Below are 25,970 nucleotides of genomic sequence, written 5' to 3' on the forward strand. Positions count from 1 at the left end.
TCAAAATGCTGCCGTTCGTCGTCTGAGTTACAATCTTCCTCTGAGGAAACAACCCGGTATCATGCATTCTTCCTCGCTGTCCAGAATCATCTGAAGTGCATCTTTATTACCGGAGAAGCGTGCCATACTCAAAACGCGATGAACTATCAGTAAGTCTTATGAAGAAACTGTGTTTTTATGGCATTGATCGGGGGGCGTATGCGATGCATACTAGATCACCTAAACTATTTACATGTGAATCGCGCCGGGGGGCGGGGCGGCCTCAGCTCATTATAGAGATAATGAGGCAGAAGGAAAAACGGTACCTCTCCTTGCTTTCAAACGGATTACATGAGTTGAAAACATTTGTTTTTTATATAAATTACTTCATTTAAAAGAAGAGATTTCAAGCTTCATAAAGACATATCTCACGTGCCTGTGTGAGAAGTATTCGCTGAGTTATGATTCATTTTCGGACGCGTTTCAGAATGGACTACACGGACAGAGAGAAGGCAGAACTCGCTTCGTGTTTATTTTTCTTTATTTGGCGAAAAGCACAACACTTTGTTTTTATTGTGAGTATACACAAAAATAATACACATTTAACAGAATCGATTGATGTATGAAACTCCTATGGAAAATCAAAGTCAACAGAGTATTTATGAGTTTCTTTTACACTGATAAAAAAAAAGCGAGCTGGTATCGCCGGCGAGACCGCCGACTTCAGGGGGTTAAAGGTAATGAGATAATTTAGTGATTGATTGAGTGATGATTGACCATTATTGAAGACACCTGATGTTAACAAGCAGAATCACTGAAGGAGCAAATCTCTTTTTTAAGTTGCCATTATGGTGATCAGTGTTTGCTTTAGTTGGGCTCTTGACCCTTAATCTATTAACATTAGATTTTGTTTGGCTGCTGTATCTGAGTTATAACTCTCAGATGAACAAAGAGAAAAGTTGATCAGGTGGTGTTGGTTATGTTTCGACATAATCATCATTTGAACTGAATCACAAAACTCATTTAGAGAGTTAGGTTTACCTTGTTGATTACAGCAGCCTGTGGTTGTACAGTATTTCTTAAAAGGTGTTCTGATCAAAAGACTTTGAAGAAGTATTTTATTTGGACACACAGACATCAAGAATCAGCCTGTGATTCTCAACAATGGTGACAATAATAAAGCATGTTGCAGTGCATTCTCTGTGCCACCAATCAAAACTCATGCATGGCTCCCATCATGCATTGCAGTATGAATAAATTATGATCTGAATTGTCTTAGTAATTTACTTTCCCTAATTGAATATTCTTTTTGTCACCATTGTTGAGAATAATACACTGAATCTTGATGTTTTATTTATTTTTATTTATATCAGAACATTAATAAATCATTTGGATTATACTGAAAAATCTGGATCTTATTCTGTAGAATCACTGTGATGCTGTAATGACCAATATACATTTAAGTCAGAGATTCGGCTCAAAACATAACCAACACCACCTGATCAGCTTTTCTTGTTGTTCATCTGGCTGGTATAACTCAATTACAGCAGCCAAACTAAATATAACGTCAATAGTTTAAGGGTCAAGAGCCCAACTAAAGCAAACACTGATCACAATAATGGTAACTTAAAAAAGAGATTTTCTCCTTTGGTGATTCTGCTTGTTAACATCAGATGTCTTCAATAATGCTCAATCATCACTCAATCAATCACTAAATTATCTCATTAACTTTAACACTCTTGAGTCTGGAGCCAAATAAACTCCCAGGAGAGTTCATTTAACACTGGAGTTTTTGCTGTGTGAGTTCATGGGTGGAATAAACATATGGCAGGACTTTTACTTTCTGACTCCTGGACTTTCCACCTCTGCTTGTGTTAAAACAGTCAGTCATTTGGTTGCTGTTGATCTGATGAGCTTCAACACGGTAAGACAAACACACTCTTACTTAAATGAAACTGATGATTATTGCTCATATAACATACGTGTCTTTACATGAGAAATGTTAAGAATAGGGTGATTTACATATACTTGTTTAAGTGATGATTATATTAATGCTGTATTATAGATATATGTTATGCTGATGTGGGTCAGAATGGCTCCTCCTCTTCCTCTGATCTTCTTTCTGCTCATGATTCACGGTGAGTCTCTCTTACATTCACATTAGAAACACTCTGATGTTCTCTTACGAGAGGTCTCTCGTACTGCGTAAGGTATCTTACGCTAGGGGAAAATCCTTTTTCCGCGAGATATTGAAGCCAAAAATTATCCTTAATTTTTCAATAATGCAAAACGCGTTGCGGCAGCATACAGACATAGGCGAGGCAGCTTGCGCGCCTATTGGCTGCTCTGCGGCAACTGCAGCAAGCCTATCGAGCGAGGCCTGGCGTGACGTCAGACCCAATGAGGGCGCTTCGCGCCCGCTGCGTCACATCCCACCGAAACGGGCGTGGCCTAGGCCTATAAATACCGCTCGCAGGCAGCTATTATCTGATTTTTCATCCTTCAAGCGAAGCACACACGCATCGCTGACTCTGAGGACTCGCCTGGCATTTTTCGCCGAGACTGCTCCCCCGCCCGCCGCGGCATCGCGCCGTAAAAAGCGCCGTGCCCAGCGGGTCCCGGAACCTTCTCCCAGCCGCCAAAGCTCGCCGGTTCGCCCGCCTGCTTCACTGGCTTCGTCAGCTTCTCTTCCTGACGGACAGCGGCCGCTGTCTGTCGCCGCTTCAGTCGACATCGCTGACGAGGAAGCCCTGCCGGGAGAAGATGATTCCTGCTCTATCTTGGCGTCAGGCAGTGAGGATTGGGCGAGCTCTGAGGATCTCGCGCCCCCTGCCCGCACATCGTCAGGCAAGAGAGCGTCCATCGAGACGGAGCTCATGCGAGTACTCGCACTCGAGTGGTCTTCGCCCAAGCAGCCCGCTCACAACCAGCTGGATGGCTTTTTTCTGCCCGGGGAGCGCGCTTCGCCTACGTCCAAACCAGCGCCTTTTCTTCCTGAGCTACATGAAGAAGTCGCTAAGTCCTGGAACGCCCCCTATTCAGCTAGAGTGCGTCCATCTGTTTCTTTGGCATTCTCTGCAGTCGACGATGCCAAGAACAGGGGATACCATTCGCTGCCGCCGGTCGAAGAGGCGATAGCGGCCCACTTATGCCCGCCCTCCGCTGGACAGCGCGCTAAGCTGGCCCTACCCTCAAAAGCTTGCCGCACGACGTCAAGCCTGCTCCGCCGCGCTTTCTCCGCCGCCGGGCAAGCTGCATCAGCGCTGCACACCATGGCCACGTTGCAGATCTTCCAGGCCGATCTCCTCCGAAAGCTGGATGAGAAAGGACCTGATGCGATCTGCGTGCCGGACTTAAGGAGCGCCACGGACCTCGCTCTCCGTGCGACTAAGTCTGCAGCACAGGCCATTGGATGGAGTATGGCCTCTCTCACTGTAACCGAGAGGCACCTGTGGCTAACGCTCTCAGAGATGGCCGAGTCCGAGCGCACCGCGTTCCTCGACGCTTCGCTTTCTCCCGCTGGCCTCTTCGGATCCTCCGTGAAGGATTTTGCGGAGAGATTTGCCGAGGTGCAGAAAGCGTCACAGGCTATGAAGCACTTCCTCCCGAAGCGCTCCAGCTCTGCAGCAGGTCGTGCGAAACCTTCTGCCCAGAGCTCGCAGCCCCAGCCACCGCCCACCGCCGCCACTTCGCAGCGCCGTCAGGCCCGAAGCGTGAGACCGCGCTCTCGCTCATCCAGCCACCGCCGCCCCGCCCCTTGTGGTGAAGCCCGAGGACCCGAAGTCGTCCTAGCACGCCTAGGAAAATGACGGTGTTCGAGTCCCGCTGCGGCCGGACTTCCACCAAAGCTCATCGCTCGTCCAGTTCCAGCAAATGTGACTGGTCCAGTGTTTTCTGCAGCCAACAAGCCGGTTCCGTTGCCCGCTTGCCTGCACACAAATGCCGTTTTCACGGCTACCCAGATAAATCCCCAAGAGAGTGTATTTTCTGGTGTCCCGGTCACGGCCGATGGTGTTTTATGTGTAGAAAGAATGCCCACTGCCCAGTGCCCATCCCTACACACAAGCACAGCCCGTCACACAGGGTTCGCACACATAAAATCGACCCAGATCGATTGCGCATTAAACGTGGTAAATGTGCCCACTACCCAGTGCCCACAAACACTACGTTATGCATGTCCCAAGGTTTCTGTAAAAAACGAACAATGCTTTCAGTGTGGTAAATGTGCCCGCTATCCCGCGCCCACATCCACACACAGACATGACAGTTCCTACGGGACTCGCCCAGCCCTCCCCCTCTCGGTTGACCACCGCAGAGGAGTCGAGCGTAACAAAATCCCTCAACACACCGTTTAGGGCGCAGGTCATTTCCCTGTCAGCCCTACCGGTCCCTGATGAGGAAGGAGACGCGAGCCTCCTTTGCCCAGTCAGGGCATTACGAGCTTATGTGTCTCGCTCGTCTGTTTTCAGACAGACAGAGTAGCTCTTTGTTTCGTTCAGCGGGCGCTCTAAGGGACTAGCCGCGTCGAAACAGAGCCTATCCAGATGGATAGTTGATACTATTGCGCTAGCATACGCTTCCAAGGGCATGCAATGCCCGTTGGGTGTCAGAGCGCACTCCACGAGAAGCATGGCTTCATCGTGGGCCTGGTCGAGTGGGATTGCCTTGCAAGATATATGTACGGCGGCAGGCTGGGCCTCCCCGTCTACATTTATAAGGTTTTACAACCTAGAGGTTCCCGCCCTGCAGGCCAGGCTGCTGTCGGTCTAGATAACCAGTATTGTCTGTCCTGATGCTATCAGCTCAGAATGCTGCGTCTAATGAGCACAGCTCAATGATCGACAGTGTAAAACAACAGCACAAAGATGTGTTTTGGGCAAACTGTATAAGACCCACATTTCCCCATCAGTTCAGGCCATGCCCCACCCTGTCTGTATGATCTAATTCGCGTCTAAGTGACGCCGATATATGACGAAGAGTGCGGCTTCGCCCCTCCCTCTTCCCGGACTCCCTGTGAGTTCCCTGGGTGATTGTGCACTATATGTACCCCGGGCTTCGCCCTTGGGTCTTTGGTGTCAGATCCCAGCACGCACGGCGTCTTGCATTGGGTCCCCTAGCGTAAGATACCTTACGCAGTACGAGAGACCTCTCGTAAGAGAACGTACTCGGTTACTAACGTAACCTCGGTTCTCTCTAGTAGAGGGAACGAGTACTGCGTATCTTGCCGTGCATGCACACGCTCTGGTTGCTTCGATGATGAAAAACCAAATAATAGCTGCCTGCGAGCGGTATTTATAGGCCTAGGCCACGCCCGTTTCGGCGGGATGTGACGCAGCGGGCGCGAAGCGCCCTCATTGGGTCTGACGTCACGCCAGGCCTCGCTCGATAGGCTTGCTGCAGTTGCCACAGAGCAGCCAATAGGCGTGCGAGCTGCCTCGCCTATGTCTGTATGCTGCCACGTTTTGCATTATTGAAAAATTAAGGATAATTTTTGGCTTCAATATCTCTTGGAAAAAGGATTTTCCCCTAGCGTAAGATACCTTACGCAGTACTCGTTCCCTCTACTAGAGAGAACCGAGGTTACGTTAGTAACCGAGTACGTTTTATTTAAGGCCTCATGAGCGGCTGATCTGCACTTTCTTCTGTCCTGTTCTCACATATTTCTCTCTGAAACAGGAAGTTTGTGTTGAACATGTCAAACGCTCGTCCCTTTTAGAAATGTCCAATAGTCTTTTGCTACTTGCTAGTCAGTGTCACGTGGTTTAGGGGGAGGGACTTTCTCATTATTCAGAGCATTTGATTGGACAAAAATCACTTTAGCAGCAGATCATGAATATTTTTGGCTCATGTTCTCAGAGGTGAATGTGTACATGTTAAATATGTATCATGTCAAAGGAGTTCACTAGCATAAATGAGCTCTGAGCTGATAGATAAGAACTAAAAGCCACAAAACTAATATTGTGATGTCATTGGGTATTTAATAAATCAACTTTGATTATTTTAGTCTTATTTGTCATATATTTCATTATTTGAGAGTGCGTCATGTTGTTCGTGGCTGATTTCTTGGTTCTCTCTTCACTCTGTCTCTGTACATTTACTTCTGTTTTTCATCCATCAAAGCTGATGAAGTAATTCACACTGAGATCATTTATTCACATTTATCACTCCATAGATTCTGAGAAGATGAGCTTATATTTCCTGTAATGAGTCGATGTTTCCAATAGTAATAAAGTATTGTCATATTTTCATGGTCCAGTGTAACTGATAAAACAATATTTTCATAAGTACACTCTAAAAAGAGTTGTGTTAAAAATGACACATTAAAATTGTGTTAAAAATTACACGTTGTGTCAGTTTTAACACACGTAGTGTGTGTGCTGAGACACAACACGTTGTCAAATGTAACACAATAGTTGTGTAAGTCATTTTAACACACAAATTGTGTCAGGTTATTACATACTCAGAATTTCTAAAAATAAAGTGAAAAATATTAACCATTTAATCAATAGTCGAGTACAGAATGCATGTGCACACAAAGTACAAGACAATGTCTCAAGCTCAATGATTGGACAGACTCACTGTACTGGACATTATTCAGTTATTCACGCTTCAACCCCTAACTGATAATGCTGCTTTTGAGAAAAGTTCATGAGAGATAACAGGTCACCGATTAGTATAACTAACTTTTATTTACACAGGCCAGTTTGTTTGAGAACACAGCAAACACTGCATACGATGCACATTGATAATTAATGTTGGCGCACTCTTATAAAATTATGTGTCGAAAACAACACAACCTGTAAAAAGAAATGCTTTAAAAATGACACATGTTGTGTAGAATTTAACACACAACCTGTGTAATTTCTTTACACATCTGTGTGTTTATATAAGGACTACACATGTTATTATACTAATGTGTTATTCCTCTTTACACAGAAGTGTGTTGAAACCTTTTACACACTAATGTGTAGATACACAACTCGGATCGTTCAACAGAGGTTTAGACGTTTATGTTTGCACATTTACTCTTGAACCCTTTACTTTTCTGTAGACTTTTCTCTGGCTGTTGTAACTGTATTTGTATAAAATATGTTTGTTATGGCAAGAGAAAATATGATCAGATGTATATTGATAATTATATAATCATCAAATATTAATCTGAGCAAGTTTTTGAGTATATGCATGATGTTCAATTTGCAGTTAGTTATAACAGTGTTGTGAAATTACATCATGTTATCCAGCCGTGCAGAATGATGTCTTTAAAAAAGTGTTTTCAGAAAGTCTTAGTCAAACAATTACATCAAGAATATACGTATGAATCTCAACAATGGTGACAATCGACAAAATATTAATGTACACAGATCAACTCTGTACATCACAAGACTTTAGAATACTGTTCCATCATTAATGAATAACTACACAGGAACAAATAAACTCAGCAAAATTCCCAGTGTTAAATTAACACTCCTCTGTGTACATATGTACAACTACTATATAGTAGGGAAGTATTTCGGACGCAGAAAGTGACTTAGAGGAGGAAGAGTGTGAGTATAAGAGGAGGAAGAGTGAGTTACAGGAGGAAGAGTATGAGTATAAGAGGAGGAAGAGTGTGAGTTTGAGGAGGAAGAGTATGAGTATAAGAGGAGGAAGAGTGTGACTTTGAGGAGGAAGAGTATGTGTGTAAGACGAGGAAGAGTATGAGTGTAAGAGGAGGAAGAGTGTGAGTATAAGAGGAGGAAAAGTGTGAGTTAGAGGAGGAAGAGTGTGAGTATAAGAGGAGGAAGAGTGTGAGTTTGAGGAGGAAGAGTATGAGTATAAGAGGAGGAAGAGTGTGACTTTGAGGAGGAAGAGTATGTGTGTAAGACGAGGAAGAGTATGAGTGTAAGAGGAGGAAGAGTGTGAGTATAAGAGGAGGAAGAGTGTGAGTATAAGAGAAGGAAGAGTGTGAGTATAAGAGGAGGAAGAGTGTGAGTTAGAGGAGGAAGAGTGTGAGTATAAGAGGAAGAAGAGTGTGTGTATAAGAGGAGGAAGAGTGTGAGTTTGAGAAGGAAGAGTGTGTGTATAAGAGGAGGAAGAGTGTGAGTTACAGGAGGAAGAGTATGAGTATAAGAGGAGGAAGAGATAAGAGGAGGAAGAGTGTGAGTTAGAGGAGGAATAGTATGAGTATAAGAGGAGGAAGAGTGTGTGTATAAGAGGAGGAAGAGTGCGTGTATAAGAGGAAGAAGAGTGTGAGTTACAGGAGGAAGAGTATGAGTATAAGAGGTGGAAGAGTGTGAGTTACAGGAGGAAGAGGATGAGTATGAGAGGAGGAAGAGGATGAGTATAAGAGGAGGAAGAGTGTGAGTATAAGAGGAGGAAGAGGATGAGTATAAGAGGAGGAAGAGGGTAAGTATAAGAGGAGGAAGATTATGAGTATAAGAGGAGGAAGAGTGAGTTTGAGAAGGAAGAGTGTGAGTTAGAGGAGGAAGAGGATGAGTATAAGAGGAGGAAGAGTGTGAGTATAAGAGGAGGAAGAGTGTGAGTATAAGAGGAAGAAGAGTGTGAGTATAAGAGGAAGAAGAGTGTGAGTTACAGGAGGAAGAGTATGAGTATAAGAGGCGGAAGAGTGTGAGTATAAGAGGAAGAAGAGTGTGAGTTACAGGAGGAAGAGTAAGGTAAGGTAAGGTATCTTTATTTCATACCCGCAGGTAAATTTGTTTTGCTTATAGGAGAAGAATTCGGTCATCCAAAAAATAAATATAAAAGACATAAGAAACATAAAAACATTTCACATACAAATTTACAGGTTTATAAAAAACATCATGACAGGCTGCACCATAACACATATATCCTCTGTCCAAATTAATGATCACATACTAAAACATCTCTCTTACTCATATTATTTAAAGTTTCAATTGCCGCTGGAACAAAAGTATTCCTGTACCATCTAGTCTTCCATCTCAAAGCCACAAACCGGCGACCAGAAGGAAGTCATTTAAAATCATTCCTTAAGGGATGCGACCGATCATTCAAAACAGCACTTGCTTTCATGTACAGCTGATTTGTATAAATATTTCCTAAATTCCGTTGAGTTACTCCTATAATCCTACTCGCCCATTTAACAATTTGGTTTAAGAAGTTCTTATTCTTCACTGACAGGCTTCCATACCATACCACAATGGAAAATGAAATAATAGATTCAATAAAAGCAAAGTAAAACAAAGTCAGCATGTGTCTGTCAATGTTAAATTTAGCAAGTTTCCTGAGGCAACTCAAACGTTGATGACCCTTTTTGCAGACCATTTCACAATTCAACTCAAAAGACAGTTTTGAATCTATGACTGTGCCAAGATATTTATAACTCTCCACACGATCCACAACCTGTCCTTTGAGAGTCGTAGTGACGTGATCAACAGCGTGTGTTCTAAAATCAATGATCATATCTTTCGTTTTGGTAATATTTAACTTTAGATAAGAATCATCGCACCAGGTCACAAAATCATTCACAACTGGACCGTGACCAGACTCTTCCCCCTGTAGGAGACTCACTATCACTGTGTCATCAGCAAACTTAATAAATATCCTGTTTTCATGTGAGCTTTGACACATATTGGTGTACAAAATGTATAGTAATGGTGAAAGAACAGCCTTGAGGGGATCCTGTAGATAAACATGAATACATCTGAAAAGCTACCATTCACTTTTACTCTCTGCATTCTGTTAGTTAAAAAGTCCAGTAACCATCCCACTAAATTGTGGTTCAACTTGTAATACTCTAGCAATCTTCTGGCTAGGATGTGGTGTTGTATAGTATTAAAATCATAAGAGAAGTCAATGAACAACAGTCTTGCATAGGTATTTTTCCCCTCCAGATGCTTAGTCAGTAAGTTTAACAACATAAGTGAAGCATCCTCAACACTTCTATTCGCTCTATATGCAAATTGCATAGGATCGAGGGCTTGTCCAGTCTTACTCAATATCTTAGACTTCACCAATTTCTCAAATGATTTCATTACTAAGGAGGTGAGGGCAACTGGTCTCAGATCATTTAACACTTTAGGGTTATTGCATTTGGGAACAGGAGTAATAATATACTTTTTCCACAGGCTAGGTACCTTTTGTGCCCGTAGTGACCAATTAAAAATATCAGAAAATATTGAAGTTAATTGCTTTGCACAGTGCTTTAATATTCTCCCACATATGTAGTCTGGACAAGGACTCTTATTCACCTTAGTGGATAGACAAATTTTCTCCACTGCTGCCTGTTCTAAGACTATGTGGGAATCATCCTTACACAGGCATCGTAATTCTTCTACTTCATCTTTAAAATCAAAACTTTCAAATCTTGAATAAAAACCTATTAAGAGCATTTGTAAAGTCATCATTTGATCTAAAACCATCAATACACACAGTGCTCTTATTCACATTATGCTGTAATCCCACAATTTTCTTCATAGATATTTGTCTATTATTCAGACAGGTAAATTTAGCTCAAAGGAATTATTAATCAATTTATAGGGAATTCGAAAGAGTCACTTATTACGACCGAGCAAATGACTCGTTCAGGGTTCATTTGAACCGCCCGTAACCATCCGCTCTGCAGCAGATATAAATTTCCAAACTATAGTGAAACACTATAGTTAGCAGGGTAACTTAGATGAGCAGTTTAAGACATTAAATTCGTAAGCACATAACACAAGTAACACTTCTCTTTAAAAATACAAACAAGACTTTATTGATTATTCTAACACATACAGTAAAGCTAATACCTAACACAAACACACGCACACACACATTCATACGCGTTGCAGAAAGGGATAGAGTGAGGAAAGAGTGGGTTTAAGAGTGAGAGGATGAAATCTCAAGATTCCATATGCACTTAGACATGACCTGAACGAACCATCAAACATTAATTTAACCCTTCTATCGTTTCTTATGGGTTATTAAATATATATCAAATACACCAGTTCAGCTTAAGAGTCTGGAGGTTACTTGCTTGTCTTTGCGTTCCTTTTCGGGGTTCCCTTCGTTGGGTAAAAGGGGGTTTCCTTGTGCCTGGGTCTGGGGCGGCCAGTCACGTGGTGTGCTGGCGCTGCTAGCGGATAGCGGATGGATGAAAGTCTGTCTGAAGCTGGTTTTGCCGTCGAATCGGGACCGAAACTTTGCCGCAAAACTTAACTTAGAACCGAGACTCACAAAGGAAAAGAAAGGAAAACTTAGAAAAGACAGAAAATTGAGACGAGATGTAGTTAGATGGCTTGAAAGAAGTTGTTTAACCCATGTTCTTCTGATCTTGATTTGGGTTATTTCGTCTGCGCGTTTACATGGTTACTAGTCTGTCTGGTTTAGATCTTCATCTCCCTTCGCGCACCTTTTCTAACCTTGTTGAGAACTCTTCTAAAACTTTGTTCGGGTCTAAGATTTTAAACTCACATGTTTGTCCGGCCTCCTGGATCAGTCCTGACCAATTAGACACTGTCTTTATTTGAGAGGTGGCACTTACTTCACTTCTCATCGAAAATCATGCGTTATCTTTGATCCCCTTACTCTCTAAGCTCTAGCAGAGAGAACAGAGGCCACAGTGTAAACATCATACTATTATAAGAATACGAAACATTTTACACAGATTTCAATCAAGCCATCTTTTGAATTAAGAACATACGATCATGCTGACAGGAAGCACAACACACTTTCATTCAAACATATAATAGTTATAACAAATCATGACTTATATATGGGATCTAAGCATATTAGACACACACATAAATGGCAAACACAATATAGAATTACAGTGAGGAAAATAAGTATTTGAACACCCTGCTATTTTGCAAGTTCTCCCACTTGGAAATCATGGAGGGGTCTGAAATTGTCATCGTAGGTGCATGTCCACTGTGAGAGACATAATCTAAAAAAAAAAAATCCAGAAATCACAATGTATGATTTTTTAACTATTTATTTGTATGATACAGCTGCAAATAAGTATTTGAACACCTGTCTATCAGCTAGAATTCTGACCCTCAAAGACCTGTTAGTCTGCCTTTAAAATGTCCACCTCCACTCCATTTATTATCCTAAATTAGATGCACCTGTTTGAGGTCGTTAGCTGCATAAAGACACCTGTCCACCCCATACAATCAGTAAGAATCCAACTACTAACATGGCCAAGACCAAAGAGCTGTCCAAAGACACTAGAGACAAAATTGTACACCTCCACAAGGCTGGAAAGGGCTACGGGGAAATTGCCAAGCAGCTTGGTGAAAAAAGGTCCACTGTTGGAGCAATCATTAGAAAATGGAAGAAGCTAAACATGACTGTCAATCTCCCTCGGACTGGGGCTCCATGCAAGATCTCACCTCGTGGGGTCTCAATGATCCTAAGAAAGGTGAGAAATCAGCCCAGAACTACACGGGAGGAGCTGGTCAATGACCTGAAAAGAGCTGGGACCACCGTTTCCAAGGTTACTGTTGGTAATACACTAAGACGTCATGGTTTGAAATCATGCTTGGCACGGAAGGTTCCCCTGCTTAAACCAGCACATGTCAAGGCCCATCTTAAGTTTGCCAATGACCATTTGGATGATCCAGAGGAGTCATGGGAGAAAGTCATGTGGTCAGATGAGACCAAAATAGAACTTTTTGGTCATAATTCCACTAAACGTGTTTGGAGGAAGAAGAATGATGAGTACCATCCCAAGAACACCATCACTACTGTGAAGCATGGGGGTGGTAGCATCATGCTTTGGGGGTGTTTTTCTGCACATGGGACAGGGCGACTGCACTGTATTAAGGAGAGGATGACCGGGGCCATGTATTGCGAGATTTTGGGGAACAACCTCCTTCCCTCAGTTAGAGCATTGAAGATGGGTCGAGGCTGGGTCTTCCAACATGACAATGACCCGAAGCACACAGCCAGGATAACCAAGGAGTGGCTCTGTAAGAAGCATATCAAGGTTCTGGCGTGGCCTAGCCAGTCTCCAGACCTAAAGCCAATAGAGAATCTTTGGAGGGAGCTCAAACTCCGTGTTTCTCAGCGACAGCCCAGAAACCTGACTGATAAGAGAAGATCTGTGTGGAAGAGTGGGCCAAAATCCCTCCTGCAGTGTGTGCAAACCTGGTGAAAAACTACAGGAAACGTTTGACCTCTGTAATTGCAAACAAAGGCTACTGTACCAAATATTAACATTGATTTTCTCAGGTGTTCAAATACGTATTTGCAGCTGTATCATACAAATAAATAGTTAAAAAATCATACATTGTGATTTCTGGATTTTTTTTTTTAGATTATGTCTCTCACAGTGGACATGCACCTACGATGACAATTTCAGACCCCTCCAAGATTTCTAAGTGGGAGAACTTGCAAAATAGCAGGGTGTTCAAATACTTATTTTCCTCACTGTATGTAATTGCATGATGTTTGATTATAAGTCCATCGAGAATTGTTCTGGGATGATTTTATGTATTGTTAGGTAAAATCTCAGTTCTCTGTGGTTTGAAGTGATTTCGAAGCTCTGGGTCATTCAGAGGTCCTTATGAGACTGGGGTCTGTTTTGTGTCTGTGTGGAGTCCAGCAGCTTCTCTGCTGTTATCTTGATCGAGCGCCGAGCTTTTGCCATCTCTGAACCAATCATTCTTTTCCAAGCTATCTCACATTGACAAGTTCTTCCTTTAGTTTGGCTCATCTCTTTGAAGCTTGCATGGCCGTAAAGTTCTTAGCTGGGGTTTTTTGTTGGTTATCAGAGACTGGCTGGAGCCTGATTTTATGGCCCTGGACTGGTAATTTGGGGTCTGGAATATTGAGTTCTGTGTGGAATTATGTTTGAACAAATCACCTGGAAGATTCATTTGTGTTTGGTTCGTACTCAATCCTACACCACACTGTTAGACCTTACCGGTTTTTTTTACAGTAAAATACTGGCAACACTGTTGCCAGTAAAATACTGTTAATTGTACAGTTCTTTACTGTAATCTAGTTTGTTTCTGTAAAAATGCACTAAATTATAGTTAACTAATTACACTTGCAGAAACCGACTGCCTTAAATTGACCAACTGTCATTTAAATGTATTAACTAAAATGTATAATGCATTAATAATGTGAGTAAAGTATTACTGTGAACTTCTTTTATTTGAGACCACTAAAAAACTATTGTACATAAAAAGATTTCCACTGGCTCAGCAACTACACAGTCACCACCTGTTAAATAAAGCAACATGCAGCATATCATCAATGTTTGTAGATCTTCTCCTGGACTGAAGCACAGGCTCTACTCTTCTGCACAATGGTGTCCCAAAAAATAAATTTTACAGTAAACTACTGGCAACAGTGTTGCCAGTATAAACCTGTTTTATAACTTACAGTTTATTACTGTTAAAAAACATTTTGTGGGTGTGTCTTTTTTATCTTACACAGTTAACCCTTTCAACCCCTCAGGGAAATCCACACTACGAGTAAAAAGTAACGATGCAGTGAGATAATTAAGGGAACATGTAAGTGATTGTAAGCAGAATCACTGAAGAAAAGAGAAACACAAGAACAGAAAATAGAGAAACACAATAACTACGACTGACTTCCAGCCATTACACATTATTACACTTATTATTAACCAGTATGACTTTATTTCTGTCATACATCTACAGAAGTTGTTATTGAGATGTTTAATTGAAAATGTTTGGTTTGAAGTTACCATTATAGAGATCAGTGCTTGCTTTAGTTGGGATGCTGATGCTAAAACATTAGTTTTTCTTTTGCTGCTTGAGCTGTGTTGTTGCAAGTCACACTTGCGCACACACAGTTTATGAATGACTGCAGTTATAATGATTATGATGACAAAATCATCATATTGCCTGTTCATTCACTAAGGAATTCATTCTCACTTATTCAGAGTTTAATCCTCAATCAAAAGTGTTACATTACCACCACTGTGAAAACGCAGCAATAAGATACAATGACTCTTTTTTTTTTTTAACACATGATGCATAACCAGAGAAACAGAGCTACACTGTGTTTTAGAATCACCGAGATATCACAATTTATCACATGAATCTCAACAATGGTGGCAATATTTCTTTTTTATTATTATTATTATTCATGCAGCAGTGCATGCTGGGAGTTTTATATTATCATGGAACCCAGCATGCATTGCGACATGAAACTTTTCACCATTGTTGAGATTCATATGCTGATTGTTGATGTCTGTGTGGGTCTGAGCCAAGCAGGAGTAAAATAAAATTGAATGCACTATATGATTACAATATTTTTCAGCAGACCTGATTACAGAAATATTGATTTCATTTAGTAGATTCACAGATATATGCTTAACATGAGATAACTATAATTTCAATGACTATATACAGGAAAAATCTGAAAATCAGGCATGTCCAGGATGATTGTGACATCACCACAAAAAAATAAAAACACCTGATCATCTTCCTCTTGACTCTTTCTTGCCATAACAAATGTGTTTTATAAACTCACTGTTACAGCAGTCAGAGAGAGATGAATAGTAATAAGTCAAGGGACAAGAGACCAACTAAAGCAAATACTGATCTCCATCATGGTGACAACAAATTTTATTAATAACTAAATCTCTGTTAATTCTCAACAAGAACTTTTGTACATGTATGAAAGAAATAATCGTAAACTGGTTTGTAAACTGGTTTCACACTCAGTGTTGCTGGAAGTCAGTTGTAGTTTTTGTGTTTCTCTTTTTTCTGTTCTTGATTCTCTGTCCTTCAGTGATTCTGCTTATCAGGTGTTCATCAGTTTCTCAATTCACTCACTTCTTTTCATTCAAGTGGACTATATTAGTGAACTAATGTAGGGAATAGTGAATGAGGGTATAGGGTGTGATTTGGAAAACAGCCTCTGAGTGTCGATTTTGAGCACTGTTAATTCACAGTATATTCCTGTAGGCTAGTTTTATTTTCTACGGTATATTACTGTTTTAATGGAAAATGGTATAATATTGTCAGAATTTTACAGCAAGGGTTAACAGTGCAGACCAAGCTGAGCCTAAATTATTGTCTGCCAAATTATTTTCTAACTTAACTTTGTATGCTTGCTTAGCTTTAAGGATCTCCGTTCTAACCTCCTTCCTCGCTAATACCCTCTCTAAGCCTTCTCCCTGCTTGCAGGCTAGCTTCTTGTTCTGCAAACTTGTTTTGACTGATTTTGACATCCATGGTTTAGTATTTGGGAAAACCTTAAATTTACGTGTAGGCACAATCATATCCTCACAAAAAGTTATATATGAACATACAACATCAGTCAGTTCGTCAATATGTTCACAAGAGTCTTTGAACACCTCCCAGTCCGTACAATCGAAGCACCCTTGCAGACGGGCGATAGAGTCTTCAGACCACATTTTGACTTCTCTCATCTGAGGTTTTTCTCTCTAGAATAAGGGTCTATATATAGGAAGGAGCTGCACACAGTTGTGGTCAGCAGATCCCAGTGCTGACAATGGTACAGACTTATATGCCCCCTTTATAGTCCCATAACAGAGATCCAGCATCTTATATTGTCTTGTTGGGCATGTGATGTATTGATAGAAATTTGGCAGGGTCTTTTTAAGTGACACATGATTAAAATCTCCCAAAATAAAATTCGGCGCCTCTGGTGAAATATTCTGAAGTCCTTGAACAACATCAAATACAATGTTCGATGCAATGACGTTGTTAGCTTTCGGATGAATGTACACAACGGTTATAAAGATTTGTGGAAATTCCCGTGGCAAATAAAATGGACGAAGGGATACTGATAATAACTCAATGTCGGGTGTACAGATTTTCTCCCGAATAGTCACCGCAGTACAATAGCGCTTGTTGACACACCTTGGCACACACCCCCACCGCGGGATTTACCTGTGATTTCTGCACTCCTGTCCGAGCGAAATGGAAAACCAAAACCATCAATACACAGGCCATTGTCCAAATCCTCCTCCGTTAGCCAGAATTCTGTGAATGCCATGACACAGCTGTTTCTGTATTCCTGAAGAAAAGAACATTTCCTTGCAACTCGTCGAGTTTATTTCGTAATGACTGTACGTTTCCCAAGATCATTGAGGGCAGGGGGATACGGGTAAGCTGTTTACGCCGTAGTCGCTGACGAACACCTCCCTTTTTTCCTCGCTTCCTCTTCTTAACTTTCCCTGCATTATCTCCAGGTGCAGAGTTTATATTCTCCCTCCGTAATATGCCACCGGGAAGATGAGAAAGCTAGTACTGGCCACTGAGTAGACTCGGCGAGTTCCAAGCTAGTAGTTGATCCCTGGTATACACTGTTAGACCTTACCGGGTTTTTTTACAGTAAAATACTGGCAACACTGTTGCCAGTAAAATACTGTTAATTGTACAGTTCTTTACTGTAATCTAGTTTGTTTCTGTAAAAATGCACTAAATTATAGTTAACTAATTACACTTGCAGAAACCGACTGCCTTAAATTGACCAACTGTCATTTAAATGTATTAACTTAAATTTATAATGCATTAATAATGTGAGTAAAGTATTACTGTGAACTTCTTTCATTTGAGACCACTAAAAAACTATTGTACATAAAGAGATTTCCACTGGATCAGCAACTACACAGTCACCGCCTGTTAAATAAAGCAACATGCAGCAAATCATCAATGTTTGTAGATCTTCTCCTGGACTGAAGCACAGGCTCTACTCTTCTGCACAACGGTGACCCAAAAAATTATTTTACAGTAAACTACTGGCAACAGTGTTGCCAGTATAAACCTGTTTTATAACTTACAGTTTATTACTGTTAAAATACATTTTGTGGGTGTGTCTTTTTTATCTTACACAGTTAACCCTTTCAACCCCTCAGGGAAATCCACACTACGAGTAAAAAGTAACGATGCAGTGAGATAATTAAGGGAATATGTAAGTGATTGTAAGCAGAATCACTGAAGAAAAGAGAAACACAAGAACAGAAAATAGAGAAACACAATAACTACGACTGACTTCCAGCCATTACACATTATTACACTTATTATTAACCAGTATGACTTTATTTCTGTCATACAGAAGTTGTTATTGAGATGTTTAATTGAAAATGTTTGGTTTGAAGTTACCGTTATAGAGATCAGTGCTTGCTTTAGTTGGGATGCTGATGCTATAACATTAATGTTTCTTTTGCTGATTGAACTGTGTTTTTGCAAGTCACACTTGTGCACACACAGTTTATGAATGACTGCAGTTATAATGATTGTGATGACAAAATCATCATATTGCCTGTTCATTCACTAAGAAATTCATTCTCACTTATTCAGAGTTTAATCCTCAATCAAAAGTGTTGCATTACCACCACTGTGAAAACGCAGCAATAAGATACAATGACTCTTTTTTTTTTTTTTTAACACATGATGCATAACCAGAGAAACAGAGCTACACTGTGTTTTAGAAACACCGAGATATCACAATTCAGCACATGAATCTCAACAATGGTGGCAATATTTCTTTTTTATTATTATTATTATTCATGCAGCAGTGCATGCTGGGAGTTTTATATTATCCTGGAACCCAGCATGCATTGCGACATGAAACTTTTCACCATTGTTGAGATTCATATGCTGATTGTTGATATCTGTGTGTGTCTGAGCCAAGCAGGAGTAAAATAAAATTGAATGCACTATATGATTACAATATTCTTCAGAAGACCTGATTACAGAAATTTTGTAGATTCACAGATATATGCTAAATATGAGATAACTATAATTTCAACGACTATATACAGGAAAAATCTGAAAATCAGGCATGTCCAGGATGATTGTGACATCATCACAAAAGAATAAAAACACCTGATCATCTTCCTCTTGACTTTTTCTTGCCATAACAAATGTGCTTTATAAACTCACTGTTACAGCAGCCAGAGAGAGATGAATGGTAAGAAGTCAAGGGACAAGAGACCAACTAAAGCAAATACTGATCTCCATCATGGTGACAACAAATTTTAATTCTCTGTTAATTCTCTGTTAATTCTCAACAAGAACTTTTGTACATATATGAAAGAAATAATCGTAAACTGGTTTGTAAACTGGTTTCACACTCAGTGTGGCTGGAAGTCAGTTGTAGTTTTTGTGTTTCTCTTTTTTCTGTTCTTGTTTCTCTGTCCTTCAGTGATTCTGCTTATCAGGTGTTCATCAGTGTCTCAATTCACTCACTTCTTTTCATTCAAGTGGCCTATATTAGTGAACTAATGTAGGGAATAGTGAATGAGGGTATAGGGTGTGATTGTGAAAACAGCCTCTGAGTGTCGACTTTGAGCACTGTTAATTCACAGTATATTCCTGTAGGCTACTTTTATTTTCTACGGTATATTACTGTTTTAATGGAAAATGGTATAATATTGTCAGAATTTTACAGCAAGGGTTAACAGTGTAATGAATCCTTGAGGCCGGAAACACAGTTCCATGGTAAGCGAGATTCAAGTCCAAAAATATCCAAAAATGATCAAATTAATGATCAACTCCATTGGTCTCAATGGATAGTTTGTGTTTAAGCACACTTAATCATGAGAAACATAAACCATTAAAAATAAAATATACACGGAAACTCTTAAAAACAACACACATAGGACGCCGAGTTTTTCCTTCAGCTGGTCGCCGCGTGCGCATGCGCCCCAAAAGCTGCTCAACCAGTATGAGTATAAGAGGAGGAAGAGTGTAAGTTAGAGGAGGAAGAGTGTGAGTATAAGAGGAGGAAGAGGATGAGTATAAGAGGAGGAAGAGTATGAGTATAAGAGGAGGAAGAGTATGAGTATAAGAGGAGGAAGAGTGTGAGTTTGAGGAGGAAGAGTAAGTTACAGGAGGAAGAGTATGAGTATAAGAGGAGGAAGAGTGAGAGTATAAGAGGAGGAAGATTATGAGTATAAGAGGAGGAAGAGTGTGAGTATAAGAGGAGGAAGAGTATGAGTATAAGAGGAGGAAGAGTGAGTTACAGGAGGAAGAGTGTGTTAGAGGAGGAAGAGTATGAGTATAAGTGGAGGAAGAGTATGAGTATAAGAGGAGGAAGAGTGTGAGTATAAGAGGAGGAAGAGTGTGTGAAAGAGGAGGAAGAGTGTGAGTATAAGAGGAGGAAGAGTATGAGTATAAGAGGAGGAAGAGTGAGTTACAGGAGGAAGAGTGTGTTAGAGGAGGAAGAGTATGAGTATAAGTGGAGGAAGAGTATGAGTATAAGAGGAGGAAGAGTGTGAGTATAAGAGGAGGAAGAGTGTGTGAAAGAGGAGGAAGAGTGTGAGTATAAGAGGAGGAAGAGTATGAGTATAAGAGGAGGAAGAGTATGTGTATAAGAGGAAGAGTGTGAGTAAGAGGAGGAAGGGTGTGTGAAAGAGGTGATGAACGAGGAGGAAGAGGAAGAGGAAGGTGTGGAGAGGAAGAGGAAGGCTGGATCTGCTTCAGGGTTTTTCTCTTCTCCTGCAGAGATGATATTCTCCGGCCGGACCGACATGAAGACGTGAAGCTGAAGCAGAATAAATCTCTCTCACTGACCTTGATTCTGCAGTTGCTCAACTCTTCTGACTGTACTTTACAGTAACATGCTTTTCATTTACAGTGTTTTACTGTAACCTATTTGGCTTCTGCAGTTGGTCACTGTATTTCACAGTATGCAAATGCTGAATATACAGACATTCGATACTATACAATATTCAGTACAATACTATACAGTACTTGCAGTGCATACAGTATTTATTCACTCACCACTGTCAGGTGTCAGTACTACTTTATTACATAATTGCAAAATTTGTTTACTTTGTTACAATAAATAAATAAATATTTATCCTGTAACTGCTCTGGATTCTGTGTTCTCCATTCTTCATGTAGTGTCTAACGAATGATCTGTAGTGTTTCTAATATTGACTGATGTGTGTAAGATCTGAAAGCATTGTTTGATTTTGCCAGAAGAGTCAGAGATTCTCTGAATGAGTTTTGAACATTTGCTTTTGTGTTTAAGGTTTTGAGAAAGTGAGTGATGGTTTCAAGAAATGTGTTTTAGCAATTCAGAAAAACTGTAATTGTGCAGCTTGTTGTTTTTGGCTGATTTCTTGGTTCTCTCTTCACTCCTCTGTCTTAAAGTAATTCACACTGAGATTATTTATTTACATTTATCTTATATTTCCTGTAATGAGTCGCTGTTTTCAAATAGTAATAAAGTATTGTCATGTTTTCATGGCCCAATATAACAGATAAAACAACATTTACAGTTTGATGAATTCTGTGTTTCAGGGGTTTCTAGTGACGATTGGAGTGTGAGTTACAGTCCTTCACACATCTGTGCACTAAAGGACTCAACAGTGATAATGAGATGCACTTATACATACCCTACTGGACATCAGATCATGAAAGTGTTCTGGACAAAAGGCCCAATTCAAAGGTGGTGGGGTGTTGAGCCTCCAGATCTGTCTGAGGACCCTGAATACAGTCAGAGGCTTCAGTATCTGGGAGATAAACAGCAGAACTGCACCGTCAGACTGAGTCATGTGACACTGAAGGATTCACACATGTACTATTTCAGATTCATCACTGATATAACAAAAGGAAAATATACTGGTGATCCAGGAGTGACTCTTACTGTCACAGGTGACTTTGATGAGGTTTATCTCTTCTTCTGTGCATTATGTTGAATAATAATCAGTGTATGACAGCAGCACTAGATATAATGTGTGTGTTGTGTTCAGATCTTCAGGTGGAGTCTCCTGAGAGAGTGACAGAGGGAGATTCAGTCACTCTGAGATGTAAAAGCAGCTGCGCTCTGACTGACAGAGCAACATTCATCTGGTACAGAAACTCACAGCCATTAACTGAGAGAAGAGACAGAAACAATGAACTCCTGCTGCAGTCAGTCAGAAGAGAGGATTCAGGCAGATATAGCTGTGCTGTAGACGGACACACTCACATCTCTCCTGAGGTTCAGCTCAATGTCATGTGTGAGTGCAGAGTGACTTTTCAAACATTACAAAGAATAAATATCTGAATGTATTATTTATAAAAATGTTTTAACCACTATTTCTAAGACTGCCCCTACCCGTGGGACATTTACTATTGTTATACATTTATAACAATAATATCTTAGTCTAAACCTAAAGTAATCTTGACCAACTATATAGCATTTGAAATTGTTCAGAGACTGTAGTTAAGATCACTTAATCCATAGGCTATATGGAAATTGAAGAGTCCTTATATGATCATCCAACGCATTCTCATCCTAGGGCGTCATATACTGTACTGACGCTTTTGACATTTCGTCTACATCCAACACACGTCAATATGAGACACAGATAGCTTTGTTCGGTTATGGGTAGGTTTAGGTCTGGGGTAGAGTTAGGGTTAGACCGCTAGGAGGCGTCTTCTGGCCCATATCTATCTGCGTCTCATATTGACGCTAAAGGGTGCCATGTGCGTTGGATGTAGACGAAATGTCAAAAGCGTCAGTATATGACGCCTTGATCATCAGAGGAGTCTGGATGTCATCTAGTGGAAAAGTTTGGTACTGCGCTCAAAAAATCGTATTGATTTTTATTTTTTATTTTTTTAATTAAAAAATTAAAAAAATATATTTTAAAAATCAGTGCGGGGGATCAGGCGTTTTACACGAGGTGCTGGAAGACAGTATTTGTGGCGTATTTCTTAGGGATCCCAATTCATCTATCACTGACGTAACTCATAGTGATGACTGAATGAGAACATCTAGATTACTAATGTAACTCCTGTTCCCTGAAGGAGGGAAGGGAGCCAAGGTGAAAAAGACATACAATGTAAATGTATGTTTTTAGTACAATACAAATATACATTAGTGCATTTTTAATACATTTAACAGTACATCTTTTTCAACTGGGAGAAGTTACGTCCCGTTGCCACAATCCAGTGGTCACTGATTTGTTAAATAACAAATAATATTCTACACTGTTAGACCTTACCGGGTTTTTTTACAGTAAAATACTGGCAACACTGTTGCCAGTAAAATACTGTTAATTGTACAGTTCTTTACTGTAATCTACAGTTTGTTTCTGTAAAAATGCACTAAATTCTAATTCAAGTTAACTAATTACACTTGCAGAAACCGACTGCCTTAAATTGACCAACTGTCATTTAAATGTATTAACTAAAACTTATAATGCATTAATAATGCGAGCAAAGTATTACTGTGAACTTCTTTCATTTGAGACCACTACAAACTATTGTACATAAAAAGATTTCCACTGGACCAGCAACTACACAGTCACCGCCTGTTAAATAAAGCAACATGCAGCATATCATCAATGTCTCTAGAGCTTCTCCTGGACTGAAGCACAGGCTCTACTCTTCTGCACAATGGTGACCCAAAAAAATAAATTTTACAGTAAACTACTGGCAACAGTGTTGCCAGTATAAACCTGTTTTATAACTTACAGTTTATTACTGTTAAAATACATTTTGTGGGTGTGTCTTTTTATCTTACACTGTTAACCCTTTCAGCCTCACAGGGAAATCCACACTACAAAGAGTAAAAAGTAACATTGAGACAGTGTTTCAGTGAGATAATTAAGGGAATATGTAAGTGATTGTTGAGCATTAGTGATGAACACCTGCTGTTAGAAGAGAAAATAGAGAAACACAAGAACTACAACTGACTTACAGCCAGTACACATTATTATACTTATTATTAACCAGTATGACTTTATTTCTGTCATACAGAAGTTGTTATTAAGATGTTTAATTGAAAATGTTTGTTTGAAGTTACCATTAGAGAGATCAGTGCTTGCTTTAGTTGGAATGCTGATGCTAAAACATTCGTTTTTTTTTTTGCTGCTTGAGCTGTGTTTTTGCAAGTCACACTTGTGCACACACAGTTTATGAATGATTGCGGTTGTAGTGCTTATGATGACAAAATCATCATATTGCTTGTTCATTCACTAAGGCAGTGGTTCCCAAACCTGTCCTGCCGGCACCCCAACACTGCACGTTTTCTTTGTCTCCCTAATCAAACACACCTGATTCAACTCATCAGCTCATTATCACATGGGTTAATGAGCTGATGAGTTGAATCAGGTGTGTTTGATTAGGGAGACAAAGAAAATGTGCAGTGTTGGGGTGCCGGCAGGACAGGTTTGGGAACCACTGCACTAAGGAATTAATTCTTACTCATTCAGAGTTTTATCCTCGATCAAAAGTGTTACATTAGCACTACTGTGAAACTACAGCAATAAATTACTATGACTCATTTTTTTTTTTAACACAGCATGCATGAACCAAAAAAACAGCGCTACATAGTGTTTTAGAAACACAGATATATCACAATTTAGCACATTAATCTCAACAATGGTGGCAATATTTCTTTTTTTATTATTATTCATGCAGCAGTGCATGCTGGGAGTTTTATATTATCCTGGAACCCAGCATGCACTGCGACATGAAACTTTTCACCATTGTTGAGATTCATATGCTGATTGTTGATATCTGTGTGTGTCTGAGCCAAGCAGGAGTAAAATAAAATTGAATGCATTATATGATTACGATATTCTTCAGAAGACCTGATTACAGAAATATTTCATTTTGTAGGTTCACAGATATATGCTAAATATGAAATACCCATAATTTCAATTAATATACAGGAAAGATCTGAAAATCAGACATGTCCAAGATGATTGTGACATCATCACAAAATAATAAAAACACCTGATCAACTACCTCTTGACTTTTTCTAGCCATAACAAATGTGCTTTATAAACTCACCGTTACAGCAGTCAGAGAGAGATGAATGGTAATAAGTCAAGGGACAAGAGACCAACTAAAGCAAATACTGATCTCCATCATGGTGACAACAAACTTTATTATTAACTAAATCTCTGTTAATTCTCAACAAGAACTTTTGTACATGTATGAAAGAAATAATCGTAAACTGGTTTGTAAACTGGTTTCACACTCAGTGTTGCTGGAAGTCAGTTGTAGTTTTTGTGTTTCTCTTTTTTCTGTTCTTGATTCTCTGTCCTTCAGTGATTCTGCTTATCAGGTGTTCATCAGTGTCTCAATTCACTCACTTATTTTCATTCAAGTGGACTTTATTAGTGAACTAGGGAATAGTGAATGAGGGTATAGGGTACGATTGGGAAAACAGCCTCTGATTGTCGACTTTGAGCACTGTTAATTCACAGTATATTCCTGTAGGCTAGTTTTGTTTTCTACGGTATATTACTGTTTTAATGGAAAATGGTATGATATTGTCAGAATTTGGCCTTTTTTTACAGCAAGGGTTAACAGTGTATCCTTGCAACCTTCCCTTGAATCCTACAGGGGGTGGAACTGAGACAAAAGTCAAGTCATCTACTTTTATATAGTGCTTTTAACAATGTAGATTGTTTCAAAGCAGCTTTACAGAGATAAACGTATAATTTATAAATTAGGGGCCGCCAAGACGACACCATTCTCTCTACACAGACTTTAAACGTGAACCTGTGAGAAACGCTGATGGCGTTCACATGAGCATTAAGAATTGGTTCTATAGTTATGTGCGTTTGAATATATGTGCGCAGGTTTGGAATTCCCTACAAACCAAGCCTAAACAAAGTACTGGTCTTTCCTTATAAATTTTTATACAGAATTTTATTTTATTTTGTCACTTTGGGGTACACTGTTAACCCTTGCTGTAAAATTCTGACAATATAATACCATTTTCTAGGGCTGGGCGATTTAAATCGCGATATTGTCATGCGCATCTCGTCAGTAAAGCCGGTTCCTTGATTAGTAGTAAATCACCATCACCTGCTTTCAGATGGAGCGGCATTTAGGGCTGATGAGATAATTAAATGATTAATTTAGTGATTATTGAGCATTATTGAAGACACCTGATGTTAACAAGCAGAATCACTGAAGGAGAAAATCACAAATTGTAAGTTACCATTAAGGTGATGGGTGTTTGCTTTAGTTGGGCTCTAGACCATTATATGTTTACTTTAATATTTACTGTTGTTTGTCTGCTGTTATTGATTTATAACAGTTAAATGAACAAAGTAAAATGTTATCTTATAGTGTTGGTTA

General features: G+C 40.0%; 1 protein-coding gene across 3 annotated transcripts in view; it reads left to right on the forward strand.

The window, feature by feature from the left end:
• The first annotated feature begins 1,591 nt into the window (after positions 1-1,591).
• The window catches only part of LOC311077787 (B-cell receptor CD22-like), a 41,915-nt gene continuing 17,536 nt past the window's right edge, over positions 1,592-25,970 (forward strand). For 2 of the 3 annotated variants that reach the window (XM_084106408.1, XM_084106410.1), the window contains exons 1-4: positions 1,629-1,903; positions 2,045-2,117; positions 21,183-21,536; positions 21,635-21,883. In XM_084106408.1, the coding sequence (XP_083962534.1) occupies positions 1,787-1,903; positions 2,045-2,117; positions 21,183-21,536; positions 21,635-21,883 (793 nt within the window). In that variant the 5' untranslated portion in view covers positions 1,629-1,786. Of the gene's footprint in view, positions 1,904-2,044; positions 2,118-21,182; positions 21,537-21,634; positions 21,884-25,970 lie in introns of all 3 variants that reach the window. The other variant, XM_084106409.1, reaches the window with a different exon arrangement.

The sequence above is a fragment of the Abramis brama genome, assembly GCF_963993115.1.
Source record: "Abramis brama genome assembly, chromosome: 2".
Taxonomy (NCBI): domain Eukaryota; kingdom Metazoa; phylum Chordata; class Actinopteri; order Cypriniformes; family Leuciscidae; genus Abramis; species Abramis brama.